Source organism: Varroa jacobsoni, unplaced genomic scaffold, assembly GCF_002532875.2.
Source record: "Varroa jacobsoni isolate VJ856 unplaced genomic scaffold, vjacob_1.0 scaffold_12, whole genome shotgun sequence".
NCBI classification, from domain to species: Eukaryota; Metazoa; Arthropoda; class Arachnida; order Mesostigmata; family Varroidae; genus Varroa; species Varroa jacobsoni.
Window position 1 is genome coordinate 34,587 of NW_019212914.1, and position 26,392 is coordinate 60,978.

The window sequence follows — 26,392 nt, forward strand, 5'->3', positions numbered from 1 at the left end:
ATCAGGTGAAAGGAAAACAAAATGTTTTCAACGCATCTTAGATTCGAAGCTGTATCACTTGGACGAATTTCCATAATATCCGTAACTCTTAATTAATTAATTAACGTTAATTTTTGTCTTATAACCTTTTCTATTATTTATCTGGATATTAAGAGAATATACTGTAAGTGATTACTTCCATATTGTCTTCGACCGCTTCGAGCCGAGGACGATTTCCGCTTTAGAAAATACATCTTCACACGAATGAAAAATTCAAACGGTACCATAGTTTTGCCTTTCATAAACTTCTGCTATGTGAGATATATATGAAAAGGGCAAAAAAAAAAAACCGTAAAACTAACTAGCATAATACCATTGATAAGGTGTTTGTATTCACTTTCGATTTTGACCGAATGTTCGAACATTTCCTTAGCGGCTTTCGTAGTCATCTTCTCGGTAAGATAACGGCAATCCTTCACCTCACGAATCTGTTTCGTAGACTTGAACTTGATAAAGATTACAATCGGATAGATTTGGCACTTCTTCAAGCGCTCTATGATCACATCTAGGCTTAAGCTCACGTCTAAAAACGCGTGACTCTGCAAAAAAAAATAAAGCAAAATCCATATATAACACAAATGAACACTCAGTCACGAATTAGTTCTGAAAATTAACGTTTTTGCGATATCGGTTATTGTGCAGATTACTAATGATCCGAAAAATTTAATTTTTACAAATACAAATCTGTTTTATACGGTTTTAGAATTAGCGCAGCTATCGAGAATTTCTAGTTATGTGTATTTGATTGAAGTCTCATTATCGCGAACGTATAGTATCAGTAAAGCGTACGGACCCGATGATTTAGTCAAACGCCATTGTTACGGTCGCCCAGCATAACTATGTTTATAATTTTCCCGCAAGCTAAATGGAAAATGTCCCTACAGCACTCCAGGCAACAGGCTTCTAGAAAGAATATTGGGGCTTGGAATTGGAGCCTCTACAAACAAGTCGCATAGTCCTGATCAATAGTAGTGTCGCATTGGAGCAACGTACTAGAGTCCTGTAATCTTCGTACCTGTTCGCAAATTGCTTTAATGGCACTGATAGTGGTGCATTCGAAATGAGAGCCTCTCCTTTGGAAATCCAGAATTTTGAGCTCGCTAACACCTTTCTCCATAAGGTGCGGTGTGCCGCGCATGGCCTCCGCTAGGCATCGCTGGAACATGTCTGGGTAGTCCTGTTCTAGCTTCTCCATCACGGCGTCGTTTAGCGGCCCAATCAGAATTACAGGCCGAAAGCTCGTATCTGCAACGAAAACCACAATCATTCCTGCAATTGGTCTCACTTCTCTATTCCTATGAATACAATATACGGATGCGTATATCTTCGTGCTCTCTAGAACTTACAGCAAAGTTTCTCGACCCGTTGGTAAGTCGGCGGAGGGAGCAGCTCATCGGCAGCGAGCATCGACGCTGCCGAGCCGGCGGAGTAACTTGAAGAGTTAATTGATGCGTCAGAGTAGGCCGCGATCTCGCGGGTGCTTGCGTTCTTCGAGCGGCGCCGAAAGAAGCTGCGACGGGCTGAACCTCTTCTTCCGGCTTCATCCGCCGCCATGTCGAGCAGGGAGCGTCTCAGTACCAACTCTTCCTCGGCTTTGTAGCGCGACGGAATGAATCCGCATCGCGACTTTCGTCCTTCCTGGTCGACCAACCAGGCACGCCACAGACCGTTGACGCCTGCCCCCGCAACAAGACCAAAACGACACACGCGCACAGGGTAGAAGAAGCAATAGAAAACAATGGCGACTACCATCTATAACAATATATTGGGCCGAGTATCAGGGCTTAAATGTTGTTTTCGTGTATCATCCCGTAATGTATAATAGAAGAATAATCTTTTTCCTTCTGGATGCTCTTCCTTTAATCAAATATCTTTTCCCAACCCACCTTTATACATGGTGTTATCGACAAAGAATACGTCGTCTTTCTTGATGGGTAGAGATCCATCAGTGGCAGGCCGGTCGAAAAGAGCGCGAACATAAAACGCATCGCCGCTGCCATACTCCTGAATTTCCATGTACCTCTCCATGTTCTCCTGAACAAGCACCTTCAATTGTGCGCTCTCGCCCGTCGGCTTAGCTAACTCCGAGGCTGCGTCTTCCGCAGTGAAATTACGTAGATCGATCCCGTTGTACTCAAGAATCTGATCGCCGGGTCGCAGGCCAGTGGCCGCGGGCGAGTCCGGCTCTACCGAGTGAACGAATATACCGACAGCATTGCCGCCCAGCAGAGTGATGCCGAGGTTCGAGCTGCTGGGTTTGTTCAGCACAACGACACGGGGCTCTGTTGGCTTTGACGAATCGCACCGAACACCGCCTTTGCTAACGCTACTACCCACGGCTCCAATGCTACTCACAGCAGTGGGTTCGCGTTTGCTGCCACCGCTATTCCCACTACTAGGCTCACCTCCGCTACCGACCATTTTTGTATGGGAATGGCCGTGTGCCTGCAGCGGTTGAGGCAGGTACACGGTGCCTCCAACGCCTCCTCCTACACTTTTATGACTGCTTCGGGTCAACGTTGAGTTCCCACCCGCCGACGATAGATCGTCATTCGAACGGCTTCGAGCTTCCCGCGCGTCGACGCATACACTGGGCCCAGCGGCTCCCGGGCTGCGGTGGCGTTTTGTGACACTACTGCTGCCGTTGCCACTTCCACTAACGACGACGACACCACCAGTGGCCATGGTCACGTTAGGGCCACTGCCCGCTGTCCCCGATTGACTCTGTCGGTACTGGGTCTTTGGCGAGGCGTGCGGTGTATCCGGCGGACTTTCGCTCGCACTGCTGCTTGCTCCCCCGGGCGTAGAGCAACCCTCCCGATATTTGTCAGGGTTAAATTGCACCAGCATAGTCATACTATCTCGACATTGCCGTAGAACGTTAGCTGCCAATTGATAAGTGGCATTCCGCATGTTAATGCCGCACACTTCCAAGAGTTGGTCACCGATCTGTAGGCCAGCTTTTTCCGCTAACGAATTCTCAGTCACTGACGACACAAAGATGCTTTGCCCCGCGCCGCCCTTGATTTGGATTCCCAGGGGTTCTTTGCTCTTTTCGATTATGATTCTGCAATGTTAAACAGACACACCCGATAAAACCTATGAAGTAACGCGATGATTACTAATAACGAATGTTAACTATACCCATCAACCCTACACAATAAATTCGAGGAGAACACTTTTAGCACGAGACTTGGACTGCTAGCAAACATACTGAACTCACATTGGCTAGTATAAGGAAAGGTATCGACAGCCGTCGCTGGAGGCATATTTAAACAAGTAGGAGGTGGGTAGGGATGTAATAATGACAGAGATAGCACAGCTTTGTTATTAAAGACTAGTTATAATGATGCATATTTCATTAAGCTTAACCTAGAGGCACGTTTTTCATTGTTATACCGGAAATACTCTCAGGCATAAATACCGACACATAAATATACAGAGAGGCACACACGTTGGCGCCGCCAATTGGATTTTCGCAGGCCCAAAGGCAAAAGAGGTGCTCAGACTTTAACTAATGATGTGACCCTGCTTTGAATCAAGAAAGTAAAGACGGGCACGTCAGTTATCAAGAGACACAGCCATTTAATGCAGTTGTCCACGCGATTATAATAATCATCCGATATCTTACTGATCATTCTACTGGTGCCGCTCTTGTAGTGTATGCGAGGAAGCGGCTTTTGTTTAAATTTTCAGAGTAAATTATATGCTGCTTCCCGCTTTGGTTCTAATACTTAGGGTAATATATCTGTACGCTTTAGAGGTTTATGAGGCTTATCTACGCGGCGCCTTCCATTATCACTTCAGTGTTTTATCAGCTAAGTGACAATTTGCTCAGAGCCGACGCGCTTAGAAAAGAATTTATGATGAAGTTATGATGAACGTACGTACTTACAAGTACGTATGTTCACCATAACGAGCAATGTTATAAGTCAAAGCGGCAAGTATAAAGAATAGCTTTCCATAGACTCTAACGTGTATCTTTTTTTGGCCACGTGTCCCCGTAACAATTGCAAATTTGGTAGATATTCAACTACAAAATTCGCTTATTTTTTCATGTTTTACATAGTAACCACTAAATCGAATATTGGAATATGTTCCGTTTTTGCTATGCAGTCGAAAATGATGGCTTCCAGAGAAAAGATCTGAGTAGTTCTGGGAAACATCGATACTTTTCTATTTTTTTGCGCAATCGACCTTGTCAAAGGAATAATATTTTATGATATATTGATAAGGAAAACTTGTTTCAGCTTCAGGTAGCGGAATAAGACCATGCTAATGAGTATAGTGTAGTGATTATTTAAGTGCAGCAGAGGCGCGAAAAGACTGGTGCAGGCAAACGGAGCAACTATCGTAGGACCACAAGGAGGCACCGCGGTGAGCTCGGGTTCAAGTCAAGCAGGCTTGAACCAACTGTAGCTTTACCTGAGAAAAATAGCTAACAGACCTTGATGAGTATGTTGACGAATTATGCACGAGAAAGGGACAGTTAATGCGTGCAGTTATAGAACAGGTAAAACCAAATACATATGGGCATACGTGAGGCTGCTTATTGGCGCACAAGTAACCAAAACAAACATTCTAAGCGTTACAGTTGCCCGCCTTCTAATGCATTAGAAGCTTGACCTCGGCCAGTACGGACAAACACGTCAATTTTATGATTCGAACCCTAGGTTCATACTGCCCTTAACCGTCGTGGGCGCATAATTTGCCACTGTATTATAGTGAAGACAAACTATGCTATGATAACGTGTAATACTATTATATCTTACCTTCGTGTGTCGCCTGCTTTGGGCTTTCGGTTCTTCGGATTGAGCTCAATGTCTCCTCCTGATGAGTTGATAAGCTCGACAGTCAGCGCCGGCTGCAGTGGTGAGGCAGGTCGATGTTGATGTTCTCGGTCAATGCTGCCCGTTGACACCCGTCCCGCAGACGAGCTCACACTGGGAGTTGACGGAATCCTGATGCGTTGCTGTCGCTTGGGGAACGTGGCAAGACCGGCAATTGACACTCCAACATCGGCCGTTGTCGGCGCCCCTCCACCAATGCCGGTGCCTCCGACTCCGCCACTCGCATGCATCACGCTCATATGCGCGCCATGCACATGAGCATGAGTTCCGCCGAGCGCTCCGTGATCGGCGTGCAACGGCGGAATAGGAGGGACGTGCGGACCCGGGTACGGCGCTCCGTGAAAGTGGCCAAACTCGATTCCATACGTCGGACTGTATGACGTCTGGTAGGCAGCCAGCGACGAAGGACATGGCGACGGCGTATAACTACCCCCTACAATTGCCGCCAACATTTATAGTCGTCGAATATTCGTAACAAACGGTCAAACACAGAAAAAAAAAGCAAAATCAACATGCAGGTTAGTATGGCTTATACCACAGGAAGCGTGTACGGTTCCAGTCCACAGCTTTTCGTAAATATATTTTTTAAATGATTATTTAGAAAATAATTAGGGCTAGTCTTTTAGCACGTCATAAAACAACTTTGGCATTATGCATACATAGCACAGTGTCAGCATGGGACAAATAAACAGAAAACTCTAGACTGTTTTTTTACACAGCTCCCAGCTGCACCAAAGACACATTTTGGTCTACCTCTACTTCACGGAAGCATCTAAAAATAGAACTACCAAAAAAAGAGGATTACTACTAACGTCAATCTTTGTCGCTCCTTTCATCCCTTAATGCGATATTTAGCATACGTTTGTTCTCCTTCTCCATCATTCTTTCATAAAATCTTTCTTAATTATACTTACCTAATAACTCCATCGTACTTTGACTCTATTCTCATTGAAGTAAAACGTTTCGAGTTCTACGTCCGGAACAGCCGTTAGGCTGTTATACATGAGGCTCTGTTCTCACCTGAGTAATGGCTACTGTCCTTTATACCGTACCCGGTGGACGGTGTGAATGTGTTGGTTGACGACGACTCTGCTCCTGCGCTGAGGAGTGAGTCCCCACTGCGTGACATATAAGGACCAGGCCCCGGAGGACAGCACACGGGACCAACGTGTCCTACTGCCGATATGGCGTGCCTCGTGCTGTGACTACTCCCCGTCGTGTAGTAGTTCGGATATAGAGGGTTGTGAGCCCCTCCATGACCGCCGTGGTGGGAAGCAGCACTGTGAGTGCCATGGCCTCCGAGGGCTCCGTGTGGATTGAGCGGGTTAAGCGTATTCAATGGATTTAGCGAGTTGAGAGCTGATGGCTCTAGCGGAGCCGGGAGAATCATTTCATAGGCGGACTCTTTCACACTGCCATTTCCAGCCGAATGCGCTCCATAATGGCTTCCGTAACTTCCGTCGAGAATCGAGGCCGTATAGTGAGCCGAGCGTGGACGCGTAGACACTTGCATAGAAGAGGTCTGGTGGGATTCATTAAGATGAGAACACACAGTATGTAGCTATATAAGACTAGAATAGGCCTTTATGGGACGCGAACGAAAAAGAAATTAATGATGAACGTTATTATCATTCGGACTAGTATACTTAATAGAGGGCATTATTTTAACCTATTTTATTACTAATTTGTTAGTGACAACAATTTATAACTGATCCTTACCATGATATTAATTCTGCATTGATTAATAATAACCAATGATAATACCATAACGATTCAGATGCGAAAGATCTTACTAAATATGCAAACGTACGATCAGGTGGGAAGCCAACGTTGAAATGGATTGGAATGCTAGCATGTATCAATCGTCTTTCGAACGCTTTATATCTTCTGTAAAACGAACACATTCTTTACGGCCGTTCCGTGTACACTTACTTGAGCAGTGACAAGACCAGAAGATCCTTTAACGGCCAATGGCTTCGAATGCGGCCTGGGAGTAGTCATACTATAATACCGATCCTGTGAGTGATTTCGCGAACTGGGCGCCGTCTGTACTAAACTGTTGAACTCCCTAAGGATCTCGGAGGACGTTTGAGGGACATAGGCGTCCATCTTAATCGGTGAGCTTCCGCTAGAAACGGGGCTGGAATCAGAACTCGAGTGGTAGAATTGTTTTGGAATTGACTTACGTTCCTTTCGCTTGTGCGTTGTTTGCAATGTGTTTACGTTTAGTGAGACCTTTTCACCCGCCTGTAACTGGTGTTCGGTCAGAGCACCCTTATATTTCGGCCAAGTTCCCCCGTTGTTTGGAGCGCTGCTAGTACCACGATGATTCTCTTTACTACTGCTAGTGCTTGATCCCTTATGACTCTTTGCTGATTTCCTTTCGCTTGAAAACCGGTCAATGACAGAGTCGAGCTCAAAGATTGCCTCCTTCGTATCATTGCTGCTCTGTATCGTGGACAGAGGGCGCGTCGATTTTTTCTCGCCAAAGATCTTGTTTTTAGCGCGATCCAATAACGTGTTGGACGCCTTTTTCTCCGATGGTGATACCAATGTTTTCGCCAGTTTCTCATCGGTCTGAACACACACCGAGCTGAACTGTTTTAGGATAATATTCGCTGATCGGTCCTTGGTATCATCGTTTTTGCTGCTACTGTTGATAGAGTTGCCGAATCGACAAACTTGAAGTTGAAATCGGCCAGGCTTGTCCAGCTTCTCAAGGGCGAGCTGCATATCGGTAACGACCTGTCCATCGATACTGAGAATGCGGTCTCCTGCCTGTAATACTTGTGCCCCCGGTGTGCCTGGGACAGTTTGAGCGACGTAAACACCGGCCTCGAGTACGAGTCCATGGGTCTCCTTTTCAGGGATTTGAAGTTCACAAAAGAAATAGCCCCTTCTACTGGAATGCTTATGCTGAGAACTGGCTCTACGCCTCACCTCCAACTTGAGATAGTCTGTAGCCTTCTGTAACATCTCTTGCGCAACTTCAACTCCCATCTGGAATACACTGGCTCCATTGATTTTAATAATTTGGTCCTGCAGTAGAAGCTTTCCGTCGGCGGGACCTCCAGCTTCTATTCGGGAAACCCACAATGTATCATTGTTTTTGCATGTCTCAAACCCTCCGCCGTTCTCCAATCCATCGAGCTTCTAAAAAAAATTCAATTTCAACAAGCAAAAAGAAAAAATATGGAAAAAAACCTTGGTGCAGGCGATAAAAACTAATATCTATAATAGAACATGAATAACAACATAATAATAATAATACTTCCTTTTATATTTAATAGGTAGCTAGTTGGTTGCGTTAATTAATATATGAAATTTTTTGTTACTCTTTGTTGTTATGACCCATTGTTGTTTCTACTAGTTGGCACAGAGAGAGAAAGAGAGATTTATTTTTAATTCGTGGCAATATGTGCGCTATATGTATTATTTACGTAAAATCAGAATGCAATATGGAAAATACTGTAAACGTATTAAAGCACAGGTGGAGGACGAATACCAGCAATTAAAAATCAATCAAGTTGCTACGTACCAGTTTGACCGTTTTGGTGCTCGCTTCGAACTCCTCCATGATGTCAATAGCTGAATCCTTGCTTAGAGCCACTCCCAGCTGCATTTGACGAAGTTCATTAAGTTCCTTATTCGCTTGTCTCTTGGCGTCATCCGAGTCTCTAAGGGCTTCCGCCAGTTCCGAAACCGCACGGTCGCGCTCCTTTCGCAGACGGTCGCAAAGTGCCCGGATACTTTCCCTCTCGAGGACGATCTTGTCACGCTCGCTGAACGCCCAGTCCCGTCTTCGCTTGCTTACTTCGGCCTCCTGCAAAATTGGACGGGACAAATACGCACAGGCACACAGAATCCAGAATCCATTCAAAGACAGAACACGCGACAATGCGCTCGAATCATCATTCCCCCAGGCCTGGAGCGTGGTTCCTCGATTCAGCTATTGGATGGTTTGCATAACATAACACGACTATTCTGATCGAACCGGACAGACACGCTTGAATTCCGTACAAGCTTTGCGTATCGTTTCTGTACGTTATACGTACAATAGATAAATGAACAAATTATATGTACGGGTTATCCTGTGAGAGCACATTTACAGATACAGAAATTATTTGGGCCGGTGAGCTTTACAATGGTATTTATATATGAAACGTTCGAATATTGAATTAGGCTGTCGATGAAACTGTGCTACCCAATCTACAGAAATATGTAGAAGCAGTCTAGGGAACCATTTTTGCTTTACAAGCGTACGAAGATTGGCAAGGCTTACGCTAGCATAAATATTGCAATTATATATATAAATATATCGTATTGAAATTACTTGTTGAGCTTCGGTAAGTTCATTCTTGAGCTTGGTAACTTCTTTGTGAAGCGCTTCAATCTGATCCTTATAAGCTTGCGAGTCTTGTTCATGCTGCTTTTGCAATGGGGAGCACTCTCGGAGTTGGTTACACTCCTTGAGTGCACGGTCTCGATCCTGCAGCGCCGACGCAATCTCCCGCTTTAGGCCTTCATTTTCATCTTGCAAGCTTTTGATTTTGTTCTCGCTAGTAGATAGCTCAGAATTCTTTGTTGCGAGCTCCTCTTGGAACTTTTCCATTTCCTTATGTACACTGTCGCGCTCGCTCATGATCAGAGCGTACTCCTGTACAGCTGCATTGCGTTCCTCGGTGAGCCTATTCAGGTCTTTGCCAGCCTTAAGCCGGATGGCCATTGCCTGGTTGATCTCCTTCATGGCGTCATCCCGCTGCTGTTGGGTTCTTTGGAGTTGTTCGCGCGCATCGTTTCGTTCCCTGAGTGCGTTGTCCCACTGTCGGATGGCGGCCGTGCATTGTTGCTGCAGCCCCGCGCATTCGCGGAGTGCAGCATCACGCTCGCGTTTCGCGTCGTCCAGCTGCTTTTTGAGCCGAGCCATATCTTCTTGCGAAAGCTCCATCTTCGACACGTGCGATGAGTGTACCTGCGTCAAAGCAATTAAGAACGTAGCGGAGCAAGAACATTAGGAATGCAGCACATATATCTGTTAGGCTATTAGGAGCGTCCAAAGCGTCCACAGCAAAAGCATTTTCTAATACTAAACAAGCATCCAAATAGAGTAATAGCTGGTTGTTACTGTTTTTTCCGAAAGCTTCAAACAGATTCTGTCTGTTTGGGACCTTTGCTTAACTCTACATACTACCCCTTAGAAGATGCTCTCTTCGTGGCTAGTCAAAGACAATCACTATAGGTTCATATTTGCGTGTTTAAGATTTATCGCCTGTTAAGATATCATCAGAATGATTTTCTTGATTTAACGCCTAGTATGTGGCGATAAGTGTATTCGCGTGAATCTCGCGTCGCCTGAACCATTAGCAAGCATGATCGGTCATGTTCGTTCTGCAGACACTAGTAACTTAGCCTAATTGTCTGTTTAAAGTACGGCTAAAGTTTTCGCGCGGTAGCCTTTGCGCAATACATACAATGCACATCTTTGCTCAGTTATGCATAACTTGAAGGGAGCATTTAGATGCATGTATAATGTGTGTATATATATATATAGTTAGAAAGCAAAACACTAATAAGATGAGCGTCATATCCAGCCGCCGCAGTAGCAGCGTACAACGGTCACATGCTCATCAACATCTTTATAAAGCGCCATCTGTCTCAAAGCTGTTCACCGCTCCAATCTATAGTAGTAGAAAGAGAGCGAAAGAGCTGAAAGAGTGAGTGAAGGTTATGGGATCAACGGACGCGCGAGTCAAGTGCGAGGTACAGCAGCAGTAGCTGGCGGTAAGCAATATTTGCAATTTACTTTGCACGTTCGTTCGTCTGCGTACAGACTCTCTTGCCGTTCTCTTTCTTTCTGGGGCTGCTCATCGGCGTGTAGTCTGGGTTACTGTCGATGCTGCTGGTGCTGCCGTCATCGTCGTCATCTGCAAATGACACCACCACTTGATTGGTCCCGGAAGAAAAAACTCAACGTCCTCTCCAGACAAGATGGAGTCAGCGGTTCCATTGTACTGCCTCCTGTTTCTGTCAAGGTCCCATAGGCTAACGGATCCTAATGCTGCTGATACTGCTGCTGGCCTCCATCGTCACTGTCCCTAAAGTTAACATCCTCTTCCAGAAGGCCTCCTACTTTCAGTTATATTTGTATGTATGGGTGTCTGTGGCTGCGTGTATTCTTTCTCACGTTCTCAAGCTACGATTCGTTTTTATGTTCGTGCCAAACATTTGTCGTTTACTGCATCTATCCTTCCAGCCACGTGCGTTAACGGTGGGCGGACTAGCCGGCTAGCTGGTAGGTGCCGCCTACCAGCTATCTAGTACTGTCTGGATATAGTAACGGCCATTAACAAAATGTACTCGATGATAGCGAAAAGGAAGGAACCGGCAGAAAAGAAGTAGTCTTCGGGCAGAACGTCACTGTAGTCGATGCTACTTCAGTCTCACACTGTACAGCTATACAGCCTCATTTCGGGTAGTTACGATGCAGAAAGACTATACAGCAGCCGCACATAACAGCACAAGCTTCAAGTCTGACGTTGTTCGATTCGTAAGTTCAACAAACGAAGGGATGAGTGCTCACCCAAAGCGATTACTGCTTTCTCATAAATCAATAGTGCCGTATTCGACATAGAAATGTCTTGTCCTCTATCGGTCGAGTGCGGCCGAAGAACCCGCCCAGTCGCATTGCAGCAGTGGCTAGTGCATCCGTTGCCACTATTCCAGGCCCATTTCGGTGCCGTCTGCTTTGTAGCGCCATTTGGAATATGTCCGTCGTCTATCGCTTGTCGTCAATTCACTGCAGAAGCCAACGACTCGACAAGGAGACAAAGCAAGCGAATGAACAGAGAGACTTCCTTTGTCCTCTCTGTTTAGGTTACTGGCGCTGCTACTTATTTGTGCTCCTGATTTTCCGCAATGAGACTTTTGAGACCGAGCATTAAAAGCCCTTACTCTTCCCTAATCCTCTGAAGAAACGACGAGCGAATGAGAAATACGATAAGGAAGACGGTAACAAGCGAGGGCTTGTCCGCGCTCGAACCAGGCCGGAGCAGAGAGCCACTCGGTCGCAATGTAAAAGTCGTGACTGTCCCCGATAGTGCTGCGTTTGGTCTAACATGTGTATGTCTCTGGGCGTACTCGTGTGTACTTGCCAGAGTCTGCCATGCGAGACACTGGAACACAGTAGCATATTAGACCGTCAGCGCCAGCGACTGCGACGCTTAGGCTTGGAACGGATCCTGTGCAGTGTAACGGAAGAGGCTGGTTGCCCGTAACTGAACACACGGAATCTGCGAAATGCGAAGCAGAATATGCCCGCATAGTCGGCGAGCAGTCAGCGCTGCTCTGCAGTCGGTCCAACTCCGATCTCACGCCTCACAGCGTCCTACCCATAGTTCCCGCTGGGGTGCGATCCCCAATGACGCCTATTCTTGCCAATCCCAGCTATATCTGCTGTCGTTGTTTGCGGTAGGGGGAAGCGAGAAGCGTCTGTACGGGCACAACCGAATGCTATCGTCTGGGCGGTGTCGTCGTAACAGCATTCAGTGGTCGTTACGGCCCTAATAGTCCTGTAGGCAACAACGGCAGAAGGACAAGTTTGGCAGGAGTCGGCGTTCGCCAGCTCTAATCCACCTGCCTGTAGAAGAGTTAGGACAGTATTTCGTTCGCGGTTACGCGCTACCGTTTCAGCCGCCCAACTTCTTTAACAAGAGAGTCAGGATCTACCAGCTGGGCTAGAAGGTGGTAGCAAGCGCAAAAGCAGAGATATAGAAAATCTCGTATATATATACTGAATGAATTCTCAGCGAGCAAGCAGGCGGTATTCCAGTAAAGGAGAGTTACTTTAGAAGCGGAATATTCTATTCATCGTCAGCGTAGGCGTATCCATGGCCGCATGTATACTAAAAGCAAAAGTTCGACAGTATTATTATAATATAGTAATTTTCCATTGGTCTCAGTTCGTTTTGTTGTATTAGGTGCAAGTGTGTGTGTGCGCGTAAGTTACTCTAAGTATACTATGTACACATCTGTGAATATAGTACGTGTCATGCATATCTTCGTCGTCGGATCTGAAGAGACAGTTTCGATGATAATTTTTCTATCATTTGAAGCATATTAATTTCGATTGATTGGTTCATGTAGCAATTGCTGCGGTTGAAAAGCCCTTTTTACTAAAACCTTTCTTCGTCTCTTTTTTTTTTGCAACCTTCTTACTGGGCGAACGGAAACTATCGAGCAAGAGAAAGGCCAAAACAAAAGAGAAGAAGCGCAGAGAGCACGAGGAGGACAATTAAGAAAGATAAATTCAAAGAGCCGCCGTCAAGATGATGGCTGCTAATGGCAACAGCAAAATGGTCGAAGAATCGAAGCTGGACGGGAACAACGATTCCCTTTCGAGTGAGCTGTTTGCATGATAATTAAGAAAAAGAAACGGAAGACGGCCCCGGCGAAGAGGAGAAATCAGACAACGAAAAGACGAAGTAGAAGCAGAAGTCAAAGGATAAGCTGAAACGGTAGGATGAGACTCACATTGGGCCACCTAGGCCCACCTCAGCACGTTGAACAGAAGGCAACGGTCACTGCCGCCGGTGAACGAGAGAAAAATGGTGAAACGCTGGTCAGGACAGACACATGAAGGACCAGCTTACATACCGGCAAATCGGCCAAGGACCTAATGCTCTTCCATCGCTGCCACTGCCATCGTGCCATCGTTAACGTTACTTCAACCACACGGACGACTGCGGGGCAAAGTGCAGCGCCCTTAGTGAACGAACCCGGCAGTCAATACCTGCTACAGAAAGCGGAAGCGGTCATAACGGCCTCAACAGAACTAGCTCGTCAAGATGACATACATACTAAACCTCAACAGCTTACAGCTTTAGCCGCAACTGCCACCTATGGCATCGGTGGTCCTGATACTACAGGACGGAGCTCGTCTATGGAACGTTATCCAGACCGCCCTCGCCGCAGCACCAACGCACCCCTTCGTAGTGTGCCCCAGCTACCAAAGAGCTCACTCCCCTTCCATCGTTCTGTTGTTAAAGGAAGTGAAAGTGCAAGCGATCGTGAACCCATAACTCGGTGAGCTAACTCAAGCCGTACCTGACTACAACATGAAATGCGATTAAATAAGACTAAGGGAGCCCCCCTGTTGTCGGTAAGTAAGTCGTTCTTCGACAAGAAAAAAAAAACTAGCTATAAGCAAAAATCGACCAACACGGTGCGTAGGCGATTATTGTGAGTACATATTGCTTTTATTGCGTGGGCATATTCTGACTGTCGATTCATGCCATGTAAAAATGGCATTTGAATCCTTGAATTGTCCTTTTTACTGTGATGGATTTCCCCTTTTTATCAATCGTTTGGCAATTCTACCATGATTTATGAGAACAAAACAGAAATATTAGAAGAGTAAAGTGTCTGTATTGCCATTTCCTTTGCCTGTCAGGGTACCGTCCATAAACGGTTGTCCTGTCGCTGCTTCCACTGTGAACAACGTAACCGTAAGCGTTCTCCCTTAGCCCTGTACAAGCCCAACAGCAAACCAAAACCGACTGCGAAATGTAAGTTTTTGCGCAATCGAGCACCATAGGCAGGCCATGGCGCCGCTGCTACGATTCGAGGCAGGAAAGGACATATGTTCTGCATTTAATTGTTGCTTAACTTCTGGCTTATTTTAGTGGAGTCAGTGCCGTCAACAACAGTTATGATGACGGTGATAGGAACACCGAAGAGAACATCGACGAGAACAAACGATAACAAGGAAGACGAATCTGATGACAGCGGTTCCCTTGCCGAATTCTGGGTAATGTGAGCAGGCGCCGCTGCCGATGAATCGCAGAGCAAAGTCAGATGCTTTTTGGTTGAATTACCGACCTACTTTTACATCAAGTCAGCCTGAAGTATGCGACCAACCTAGGTAACGGCTCGCCCAAAAGCCAATCAGCCAATAAGTCGTATACATACGGGTCGAATGCAGGAGCGCCAAAGTCTCGTGCCGGCTCGCCTTGCGTCGTTTTTTTGCAGTTTTCTTCTTCCTCGATAATTTTTGTGCTCATAAAATAACACGGCTCGTCTTTTTGAGGCTTGGAGAAACTCATAATATCGTTCTGCCGGGTCGACAGTTCTTTATCGAAGGAGCATCGCGAAATATATATATTTTAATTGGCACTTTTATGCAGCATATCTATAGGTTTAATCCAACATGTGTGAAATATGTGTTCTCTTCTCTAACGTGCAACCAACAAATAGAACGAACGAAGATGCAAAGCGCATGGATATCGTCAGCAAGGTCTTTGTTAGTCTTTGCTTTGGAAACCACTAAAGCTGGCCAACCCACACGCGCACATTGTCTATCTGTAGAGAGGTTGAGCTATGCACACGGCTAGATTCTGGACTTTTTCCCTTGTATTATATACGAATACGATCATATGCACTTACCTGGACGAGATCTGCGTAGCACTTGTGAAGTGTGTCGTACTCATCTTTAAGCGCCTTGCACTTCTGACGAAGCGCTGCCTCTCCGCCCTCCATCCCGCCGACCTCTAGCGAGGGCTGATGCTGAAAAGGGACGAAATAAACGTATAAGAACCATCTGAGTTTTGCCACTATACAGTAGATCAATATTTCTAAGCAAGCCAGTAATATTTCGATAGGCAAGTTCGGAAAAAAAGAGAAAATTCAACGAATTATTTATTCAGACAATGTAAAACACTCCTCAAAGTATACACACTCAAAATAAAACACTACGATACAATAAAAATTGATTTGCGGTTTTTGCTGGATGATCTATATGTGTCATTTTCTTCCTCATTTCCGAGATCCAACTCGGGTCGCCAGCTGCAAATGGCATTTTGTGTCTTTACGGTGCACGGAACGCCTTCTTCATCTTTGGTAACTTAGCTCTTGCCCCGTTTATATATATATGCACAACACACCTAGCAAGACATTACAATGAACTATGAGTGTCCCGTTCATCTGAGCTACACACATGTATTCCAAAAGTACTTCCTGCTATATACCCATCATTCAAATTTACTACAATGCATAAGGCAGACAACTCCATTACTAAGCAGAAATATGGTATGAGGCTTGCAGATCAATATATGTTGAAACATATCGATAGACTCAAAATAAGACCACATTTCTCTGATAAGCTACTGGTTATTGTCTAATGGGATCTCTAAATAATAATAATACTCTAATTGGATCAGTAAATAGGGAATAAACATGATTATTATTATTATTATATAATAAGTAAAAGTTATCGTTATTTAATGTCAATTAGCAATTAGTACATTTTAAGCTTCATATATTGGTTTTCGTTGGCAAACTAGCAAAGTAATCTTGTTAAACTTATTTATTCGTACATGATCAGTCAACACAGCTCGGTAAACGGATTTTTTTATAGTTCATAGAAGAGGATCCATATATTTCTCGGTGTTTTCGACTTCAGTTTCTTGAAGCATTGGAACGTTTAAGCGTAAGGTCCGACATCCATCAATGCTAGTGTCATCTTAACAAGTCTTTCAAGCGCCTATGTTGGAGGACAAGCAGGCTCTTAACGAGGACAGAATGACATAAGATAATAATAATGTTTCGTTCTCTATTAAAAAAATCTCGCTGTCGTTAGCTTACGCTTGGTGGTACAGAAACCAAGTCCAGTTATTCATGCAGAAAACATAAGGGGCTACACATTTATGGTAAATTAAAAATTTTTTAGAGTGTGTTGGTACTTGTTTCCTCGGACGAAGGATAAAACGGGTCTGGATAGAGGCAGCTAAGTAAAGGTGTCCCATACTGGTTGGTGTTCTATGTAATTTTCGTTGGAAAAAGCATTGCTGTTTGTATAAGCCAGCACAACTGTTGATGATGATTTCTACAGAAACCACTGGCTATAGAGCGGCCGCCCTATTTCTCTTCCAACGTCCGCTGCTTAACGTGACACTTACACGATCAGTCTCTGGCTTTGCCCCTTATGGTCCAACAGGCGAAGACATAGGAACGCCGAATGGAAGGTTTTCCGTAATGCTTCGAACATTTTTCTTGTGCGTACTAAGAACGGGCTAAGCAAATTTGAATCCATGAGTGTTCTATTAATCAGATGCTCGCGGATTGGCTGCCTCAGCCGGATTAACGGGCCATTCGCGCGTAAATACCCTTAACGATTTATATTCTAGCTTCAAGACCTCCGTGTAGTCTAGAATGTTGCTAATAGGTCTATGCTTTTCGTTGCGTGCCTTCGAGTGCAATTTAATCTTATCGCTATGAGGTCCACCAAATGAGCATACAGGCTACCGCATTTAGCTTCGCTCGTCCCGCATTCAGTGAACTCTTTTTCAAGCGTAGCTTTATGAAGTTCTAAAAGGAGCAGGAGGAATGGCTCTCCACCTCAGCACGCGCCTTAGCTTTCCTCCTTATCCACTCTCTAAGTGCGTCTTTCTTCACTCCGTTGTTAACGTGGCAATAAAGCCCTACAGCCCCTTTACTCTGTGGAAATTAATTAGGGCATTATAAGAGAGATGTTCTCAGTAGCACCAGTAGTGAGAAAAGTAAAAATAGAAACCAAAATCGTGCGAATACTCCAGAGTTATACGTATAGTGGTCCTGCAACTTCATCCTTTCCAATGAGTGACCAACCAGAGAACGCCCTGGCGAGCAGATACGCGAACTCTGCAGGTCAGCAAATTTGTCGGCGAAACGGTGCGCACCGGCCCAGCCTGCAAAGTACTTTGGGACCAGGAGAAAATCGCTGGCTGCTTTGCATGCGATTGAGGTGCAAAGAACTCGAGGAGTTGAGCCATGATATAAGTGCCGAAGATGGAAGGAAGAAAGAAATGGTGACCGGGTCGTTAGTGCCGAAATTTTCAGAAATCAAATAAAGCCCAGTTGCCATTGATTTTGCTTTACTGCAAAAATCAGGTAACCCAAAGGCGCATGTGCGAAGTATGTCTCGTGTGAGCGCGAAGGGTCGCATCCGTCGGCCTGCCGCTTCAGATAACGTGACCACAGAGCTGCTGCTGGCCTAACCGACCCCCCTCACAACCCACTCTCGAGTAGCGACTAAGCGTTCGAGCTCCGACCGTTTTGTACGGTTTTTCCTTTTTCCTTTTTGCTTCCTTTTAAGACCATTGCGCAGCTGACGAACGCTTTTACATATAGTCATAGATCCACAAAGTTCTGTCCTCCACTTGCTATTTCGCGTACCCCCCTCCCGGTCCATATGCAAACCCAGATACACAAAATTCTGCTCGTATCATTTTCTATGTATCAACAGAAAAAGTGCCCAAGATTTTGGTAGTGAAGTTCGAGCAGTGATAGTAGCCGTGACGCGCCGTCCGCCCTCACGAGTAGGGCCAAGCGAAGCAGCATTTATTATAGACTCCGGCTACGTTTGAAAAACGTGCGCACCGTCTTCATTCCTATCCTTTTTGCCCGTTTGTCTTCCTTTCATTCCGCAGGGCTCTCTTGGCGTCTCTTTGACCTTGATGATATGGAATAATTGGCCAGAGGAGACTTCAAGATGATCACCAGCGTTTTCACTGTTATCAAACGTCGCACCCAAATAACGAGTGTGGCCACAAACTCATACACAGATACAATACTCACAACGAAAATCTTGTACATAGAATACAGAGGGCGAGCGGTATCGTTTATCGCAGTTTGTTATTCGGCGTTGGTTTCTTCCCAAGAAGATCCGTTTGTAAGTGAGCTCGAACAGCATAAAGAAACAGAAGATTTTATGCGCTAGATAACTGTCGTATTGAAAGCACAGCATATCCCTATCCACCTCACATTTCTATACCATACTGTTGTAAGAATGCATACAGATCTCGTCAAAATAAATATGAAAGAAACGATCGATCTTTTGGATTAACCAAACGTACAGCTGTGCTTCAGCCTTTTCAACATTACAATTATCTGAATGGACGTATCAGTCTCTTCCCTGCTAATGCCTTTTTCTTCTAGACACGGACCATCCGTACTACTTCTGCACGCTATAATACAGTATATTGTAATCATCTAACGTAACTGAACAAGACCGCCTTTTTGTCTCTTGTTTAGTACATAAAACACCTCTAAATGAACAGTAGCATGCACGCGCTTGTCTTATATTGTCAGATTAGGGCAGAGACTGGCCACAGTGAGCACATCATCGTCGCCTTATTGCGTCGCATGAGAATGATGCGAAGAAGATGAAACGCAATCTGATTTCACGCGAGGACACGCTAAGGTGACCGCTTTTGTTGCTGATGAACACTAACACCGCGTTCATCAACTAGCAACAACGACGATGGGCGCCGACGATGTACGCAGATGGTGTAGTGCGCATTAATATAATGACTTGACTCTGCTGAACCCCTGTAACTGCCGTCCTCGCAGTTCCCATTAAGCAACTATGACGACAACAGCCTCGCTAGATAAATCTCAACATCAAACCAGCCTGCAGCGCTCGTCTGTCGCTACCCCCATTAGTGCTATTATTGTTAGAAGCATGACCATGGTGCGTCCTCATCGTAGCCCCCCGTCATTACAACTGTCTTTTTTGCCACATTCAAACCTTTTTTCTTAATCTACTAGCTAAATACAATTCTCGGCGAAATGTGCAGCAACCCGATTCTTGAGATGTCTTGTAGTCTCACAGGTAATTTATTTTTTTTTTTGTTAATTTATCCTTATTTATTCCTCCCCATTGCATCAATGTCTTGCCTTTCATATTCTGCAGGTATTCTCTAAGATGACCGCGGTAACAAACGCGACATAAAATGAACACGCAGCGTTAGTTGACAAATCATTGCCGCCACTGGAACTATTAGTGCGTTTTGGTAACTGGTGTGCCACGGCTCGAAATGTCGAGAGCTTACCATAATTCTAGAAGCCACAGAGGCCCCTTTAGGCTTTTGAGTCAGATCGGCCGGAGTCAAACAGGCCCCCGTGCGCCTATTCACCCAGCCATAGGCGGACGACCTTCTGAACGAACGATCGAACCGAAAAACAAACGAACACTATGTGCAATTATAAGGTAATTGCATGGGAGCAGCAGCGAGCGATGGAGCTGAAAGAAAATGAATAGAGGGCAGAGACAGAAGCGAAGATAAATATACGTACTCACTACATAGAGCTATGCCTTATAGAGACTGCCATTCTACGGAGCACAGTCAGATTTCCAGGTGAGCGGATAAGCTCAAGATGTATGAACCCTGAGCGGGTTAATTTGTACACCGTACTGGAGACGATCAGACAAATTTCGATCGATTTTGTTAATGCAAAACTTCCACAACGATTCGTCATTTCCGAGTATCCCTATACAATATCGTTTCAAAATGTGGGTATATGTGCTAAATTGGTTGGATCTTTGACTCTAGCGCTTAGCGTATAACGCTGGACTAAAGCAACTAGCCAATAATACACACAGGGACATGCAAAATACACCTGTCTTCGTGCGACGGCCTCCATATATGAACTCATGGATATCTGGACGTCCCCATATACAACACTCGATCAACTGATCCGTGTAAGGGAGCGTAATAACGATGCCACTAAGGACTCGAGAGCTAAAGTAACCTAATTGAATAACCTTACAAGTTTAGCCCAGCCTAAGCACGAAGCTACAAAGAGGTTTTTTCTTGCCAATATAGAAGCACTGCTAGTCCGCTGCCCGAGATAACACCTTTCCTCATCCACAGCCACCAGCGTCGCCGCCATGACTAGGTTGTGCCCCATGAAGCAAGCCTATAACGAGCGAAATTCCTATCTGTGCCTCTGGAGACTACTATTAACGTGGCCTTCTTTCACTGTAGTGGCAATAAATTGGATCCGCCCGAAATAACAACGGCTTTACGCCGCTAAGATCCGTATTTGCAGCAAGTACAGCTGCCGTTACCGCTGCGCTAAATCAAGAACAAACGCCTACGGTAAGTTCGGTCGCAGGTGTTTCCGTATATAACACCCCATTAACCAACCGAGCGATACTGATTATAGCGTTAATTTGAGATCGTTCGAAAAATAATTCGTTACAATCAATCATCTCAATAATAATAATAAATGAAATAAAAGAGACTATTGGAATATGAGAGGCATTTATTCATAATGGTAGCAATGAAACGTAGCTATTATTCAATTGTAAACTATCTCCGCTACCGATTTTGAACGGTCAAAACATTACTTCATCATTCTTTTTTAACATCCTCCGACTATTTTTTCTGTGAGGACAGCTTTTCGAAATCACCTCTTTGACAGTAGTATGAAGAGGTTGAAGTGATAACTGGGGTAGGACTTCCTGGATTCCTTAGTTGTTCCCGAGTAGTTTCTGAAGCAGTGTAGTAAGCCAACATAGTTTTTTTTTTTTTTGCTTTCTTCGCGGTGATAATTCCTATCGTCTTATTCTGCTCGGTAATTTATTAGCCACACAGACCCTGCAGTTACGTCGAAAGATATGCCCCCAAAAACTAGAAAAGTGTTCGAGTCCGTTTTCTTTGACTATCCATAGCTTAAAATGATAGATTTTTTATTGTTATCCGCTTTATAAAGTTATTGACTAGCAACATCTTACAGCCCCTGAACGTTTGCTTGAAAATTCGAGTAATGCGTTAAATGTTTTACGTAACGTTGAATCTTCTCCTGATCAAGCCAGATCGTTTACAAAATACAATCCAAAAATAGCGCGAAGATAGCATCCTTTACTGGTCCATTATTTCAAGGCGGTACTTCGTATACGTGCCATTGTTTAACATTCTGTGTCTAACGATAATGCTTTCAGCAACAACGTTACAAACTAGAAACTTTGGAGGAAAAAATATCGTCATTAGCGTAATTGTTGTAACTCTATATATCTGCACAACCTTTTTCTTTTAAACAAAAGTATAACCGTGTCGTTTGCCGAGAAACAGACCTTCAAGCGTGACTTATAGGGCAATCCGAGACGACCTCTTGATGTAAAAATTTCCTAGCTGGCCTGAGACTTCAATCGCCAGCCTTGGCCATTTGACCGTCAGTCAGGCAAACGTTTTTCTTGTCTGTTACGACTGCCACTCAGTTTAGCTACAACGACACAATATAATAGGCTGTCAAAATAGGCTCTCTTAGAATTGGGACAACACGGCCTACCACAGAATGCTGACGGCACAATACAACGATCAAATAGAACAATTATATTTCTCAATGTAATAATAGATACGCCATTTTGTCATTCACACATATATGACTTATGAATTTTAATGAAGACGCGGCATTAGTTCTTCGAAAGATTATATTTCCCCGACGATAAACCCGAGGAGCACGTATAAGGTATATTCCAAAAAGTACTTAAAGAAGACGGCCGTCCGCGGCTTAGTGATTAAAACCAAACTTTTGCAAGTCATGGATCTTGTAGGGTCTATTTCAATGTCGAACAGCTATCTATAGCTACATATATTTATTGTCAAATATGTGCCATCCTTGAGTCATAAATCATTTTGCATTGGTCTACTTTTATTAACTAGATACAGCTTTGGATGGCCTATATAGACTATAAGATTTAAAGACCTTCCACCTAAGTCCCTTAAGGCTTCTTGTCACGTTAGAGGGATCACGTATAGATGACCGTGCTCCCACACTGATACTTTCTCATTCTCGTCTACCAAAATAATCTGCCAGCCAATTCAAATATAGTTGATAATATAAGGGACATTATATTATAAGGGAACCAACCTATTATGGCAGACGCTCAGTGGAGACGGTCTACAGAGACGTGCCCTTTAGACGCAAGCCATACATAAGTAAAGTAAAAACGAAGCAAAGATCTGTCGCCAAATTACTTTTGCTTATCCAGGAACGAAAGTATTCAGGTGTCCTAATAATAGGTGGTCTAACTAAAAACTGTTCAACGGTGTATGCTGATGCCATATCAGATAAGCAAGCTTTATTTACAACAAATACGTAGATCTCACATTCAAATTTAGGTGAGGATTAAAAAACCATGTAATCTGACTATAAAGTTACCCATTGTCAACTAATTACGTTTGCGTCACTGACAATGCCAAAAGTGTACATACAAGATAAACCATGAGTCAGAAAGCGCAACCTTTGATACATATATATATATATATATTTGCTTTATTATGTACCATTTAAGTATTCTTTGTATTTTGCTACTTGACCAAGATGCTACAGCCCAAAAATATGAATGAGATTGTATTATAACAATATTTATGTTTGACCAATGCAACATCATTGTAGATGTACTTTATATCGTAGTATATAGGATATATATTACATGGCATATATATATGTACAAAAGGGGAACCACTCTAATGCGATTGCATAGCTTTGACTGCAAGAAATTGACGTCCAGACGAAGTAATCGTCATGGTGCAGGGAATCGAAAAATCAAATAAGACACCTTTCTGTAGCTGTCTTATTTCCAGCCCAATATCAGACCAGACAACAGATCAGAGCCTCGACTGAATATATTATCCAGCCAGCGTTGCGTCCTTCGGCTGTGATGCCAATGAATTGGCTTGTATTGACAATCACGTACTCCAGGAACAGAGATACGCAATGATTTATTGCCCGTGTTTCTGATAACGATTCAAATTATCTATATATATATATCTATATATAAGGCAATTGGTTTAACCATTTGATTTGTTACGTTTCTGGCTGTAGTTTTGTTACGGCCAGCGATCGGTGTTACTCGGCTTACACAGTCCCACAATGATGAGATTGCCCAGTCATCGCCCAGCGACGAAGAAGACTCTGAGTTGGTCGCCATCGAGGAAGCCTTGGAATACTCTACCCTCAGCAGAGAAACACGGAACAGGTCCAAGGATTCCAAGAAAGTACTTCGCCTGCTGTTACCCCGAGATTCCACAGCAATTCCACTGTTCAGGTTATCCATATACTCCATACACAACAGCACAATAACGATAACCACCTTTTTAACGAGTACTAGCACAATTGCTAGCGGAACAGCTACACAAACAGGAAAAATATTATGATAGGAACAACAATTAATCTCTCGCTTGTTGGAGAATGTGTCCATCCGTCGTATTGTCGATCGAAGCACACTTGCACATTGTACAATATATACAAAACACGTATGTATGTATGTATGTATGTGTTCTTTAGTGAGTGTACAGCGCTGAACTAGCGCATATGCTAAGTTGCACAAACAGAATACGTCACTCGACAATATCGATACTATTGGGCTTATTTTAATAGTCTCATGTGCACACGACTATTCATATACAAATTGCTATTGGTATTCTAACTGGCTGGCTTCAAATGGAAGACGACGACGACGCGAGACCAGTTCGTGTCGTCGTTGAGGGTCGCTACTTGTTGTCGCCGCGATACTGACGTCAATGTTTTACCAACAACAGCCTTTCCTCATGTGCCCGCCTCCATGGCGAAGCTAGAACGTTGTTTCTACTGGTCTGCTACTATTTCAGCACGGCAATCGCCGTTGCCGCCTCTGTCGCAGTTGCCCAATAACAACGAAAATCGAAGGCACCCGCCACTGAATACGCGATACGATAAAGCAGGGCGACAAGCCAAAGGCGGACAACGCTGCCCCGGTTGTACCAATACGGTGGCGCGACGTACAGTGGGCGCATTGTGACGTCCTATTGACAAACGGCAGCGCTTTGCTGCACGTGTGGTACTGCATGGCTGTGTATGTCTGCTTGTGTGCGCTTGTTTGAAAAGATAATCACAGGAGACCTTGCCAAAGTTGCTATCGTCGAAACAAAAGTCGAAAAGCCCGCTCTGTCCAACGCTGCGTAGGAACGTGAGACGTAGAAGCAGACAGACAAGGAGATGTGTGGGGAGAAAGAATGGGAAAAAAATGGTCGAGGGGTAGAAGTATAATTAGAAATCTCACGACGGTGATGCTTCGGGGTAGCAGCAGAAGTGCCATAATCTCGCAGGTGGACGCCTGGGGAAGGAGAGTGCTTTACACGTGCGAAACGGAGCTTTGCAAAGCGCCAGCGAAGAAGGGACGGATAGGGAACACAAGATACGATAAAGGATCAACAGAACGAATCGGAAGGTTAACTAAACGGCCAATGTAAGCCGTCGAAACACTTCCCTTCCTGTTGGTGTCTTAGGAGCTAAACGTGTACTGTAGACGAAATGATCCAACACAGAGTTATCGAACACGTATTGATTATCTATATGTTAAAAGTGAAACAAATATATTCTAAATTTTAAAATAATACTAGTGAGGTGTATATATTCTATTTTGTTCGACGACCTTTTTTGCCGTTTTTCTGGTAATACCATCATTCTAACGCTATAGCGCTTCTACGTTTTCTGGGAAAGAAATTGTGATGAGTGTCTTTCGTACCCCCCCACTGAAACTAAATGAGCATCATTGATAGAGCTCAATCATCACTAAGGGAAAATCTAAACATACTTTGAATTGATTCTGTGAAATTGTTACGCCCCAAGAAGGGTGAACGAGATTTACAACGTACCCGAGATGTTAACTACCGATTATTATTATGCAAACATCATTGATTTTTTCACAAGTGGTCCTGAGCAAGTTGGCGTACTCATTGCTAAACTTATATAGTCTACTGATGCGGAAATAGGATCTCTTTTTACAGAAAACGGGATTTATGTATATCAAATGAAACATTTTATTTGATGAAAGGCTGACTGGAAAAGCGTGCAGAAGGTGTCTCAGCTTTTCCATAATCTAAACATATTAAACAGTTGAAGTAACTAGAATATTTTCAGAAAAAAAAGCGGTACTGTCCTAGCTTTCGTTCAGGCGATCTGCTAAACATGATGATTCATTACTTAGTACACCGTTTAGCTATACACTTAAACTGATTGTCTATATATTTCATGCCTTGTAGCAGTCACGGAATATCTTTGTTGTTACCCGTCATACATTGCACCAATGACTGGTTTATTTGACATTTAGTAGGAAAACTGTTAGCGGTATTCGCCTTTCTATTTAAGCGCTAAGGTAATGACACGTCGCCAGCATTGGAAAGCGAATATTGCTACGCCGATGCAACGGGTCGCCTGGGAAGATAATAAATAGCAAACATTAGGTTTTTCTCATAGAGTAATTCTATGCAGAAAAAAATCACCTCCCAACTGCTGCAAAACAACGTTATAGGATGTGAGTGCAGAGGTTATTCAAGCCCTTCTGGCAGCCCAACTCGTCCTTGTACGCAACTCAATCCTGTATCGCCGCGGGCGCTAGGAAGCGACTTCTATAAACGGCAGCGAAAGCAAACAGGTGAGCGGCATAGTGAACGCAAACTTCAATAGAAACGCAGTAAGCCGAAAGAGGTACTCGATGCAGATACAGACTGCGGCGGTAGGATCAGGCCGAAGAACGTTTTCAAAGAAATTAATTCAATGCGTTTAGGCACGTGCCACGGAGGTTGCATTCGCAGCTCTACAGATCGGAGTCCAATGGTATGCAAGACGTGTAATTCTCGAGATACGGAGAAGCGCCGAACTGCTCCAGTCCCGCCCCAGTGTCATTTCTGTTCTTAATATAC

At 44.3% G+C, this 26,392-nt stretch overlaps 1 protein-coding gene across 2 annotated transcripts in view; it reads right to left on the reverse strand.

Moving 5' to 3' along the window:
- Nucleotides 1-352: 352 nt before the first annotated feature.
- Nucleotides 353-26,392, reverse strand: part of Dlg5 (MAGUK family member discs large 5) — a gene marked incomplete at its 3' end in the record, with an annotated part of 48,231 nt that continues 22,191 nt past the window's right edge. For both annotated transcript variants that reach the window (XM_022845127.2, XM_022845211.2), the window contains 10 exon segments: nucleotides 353-578; nucleotides 1,055-1,284; nucleotides 1,386-1,715; nucleotides 1,926-3,106; nucleotides 4,812-5,322; nucleotides 5,910-6,411; nucleotides 6,822-8,042; nucleotides 8,428-8,712; nucleotides 9,223-9,861; nucleotides 15,330-15,449. In XM_022845127.2, the coding sequence (XP_022700862.1) occupies nucleotides 353-578; nucleotides 1,055-1,284; nucleotides 1,386-1,715; nucleotides 1,926-3,106; nucleotides 4,812-5,322; nucleotides 5,910-6,411; nucleotides 6,822-8,042; nucleotides 8,428-8,712; nucleotides 9,223-9,861; nucleotides 15,330-15,449 (5,245 nt within the window).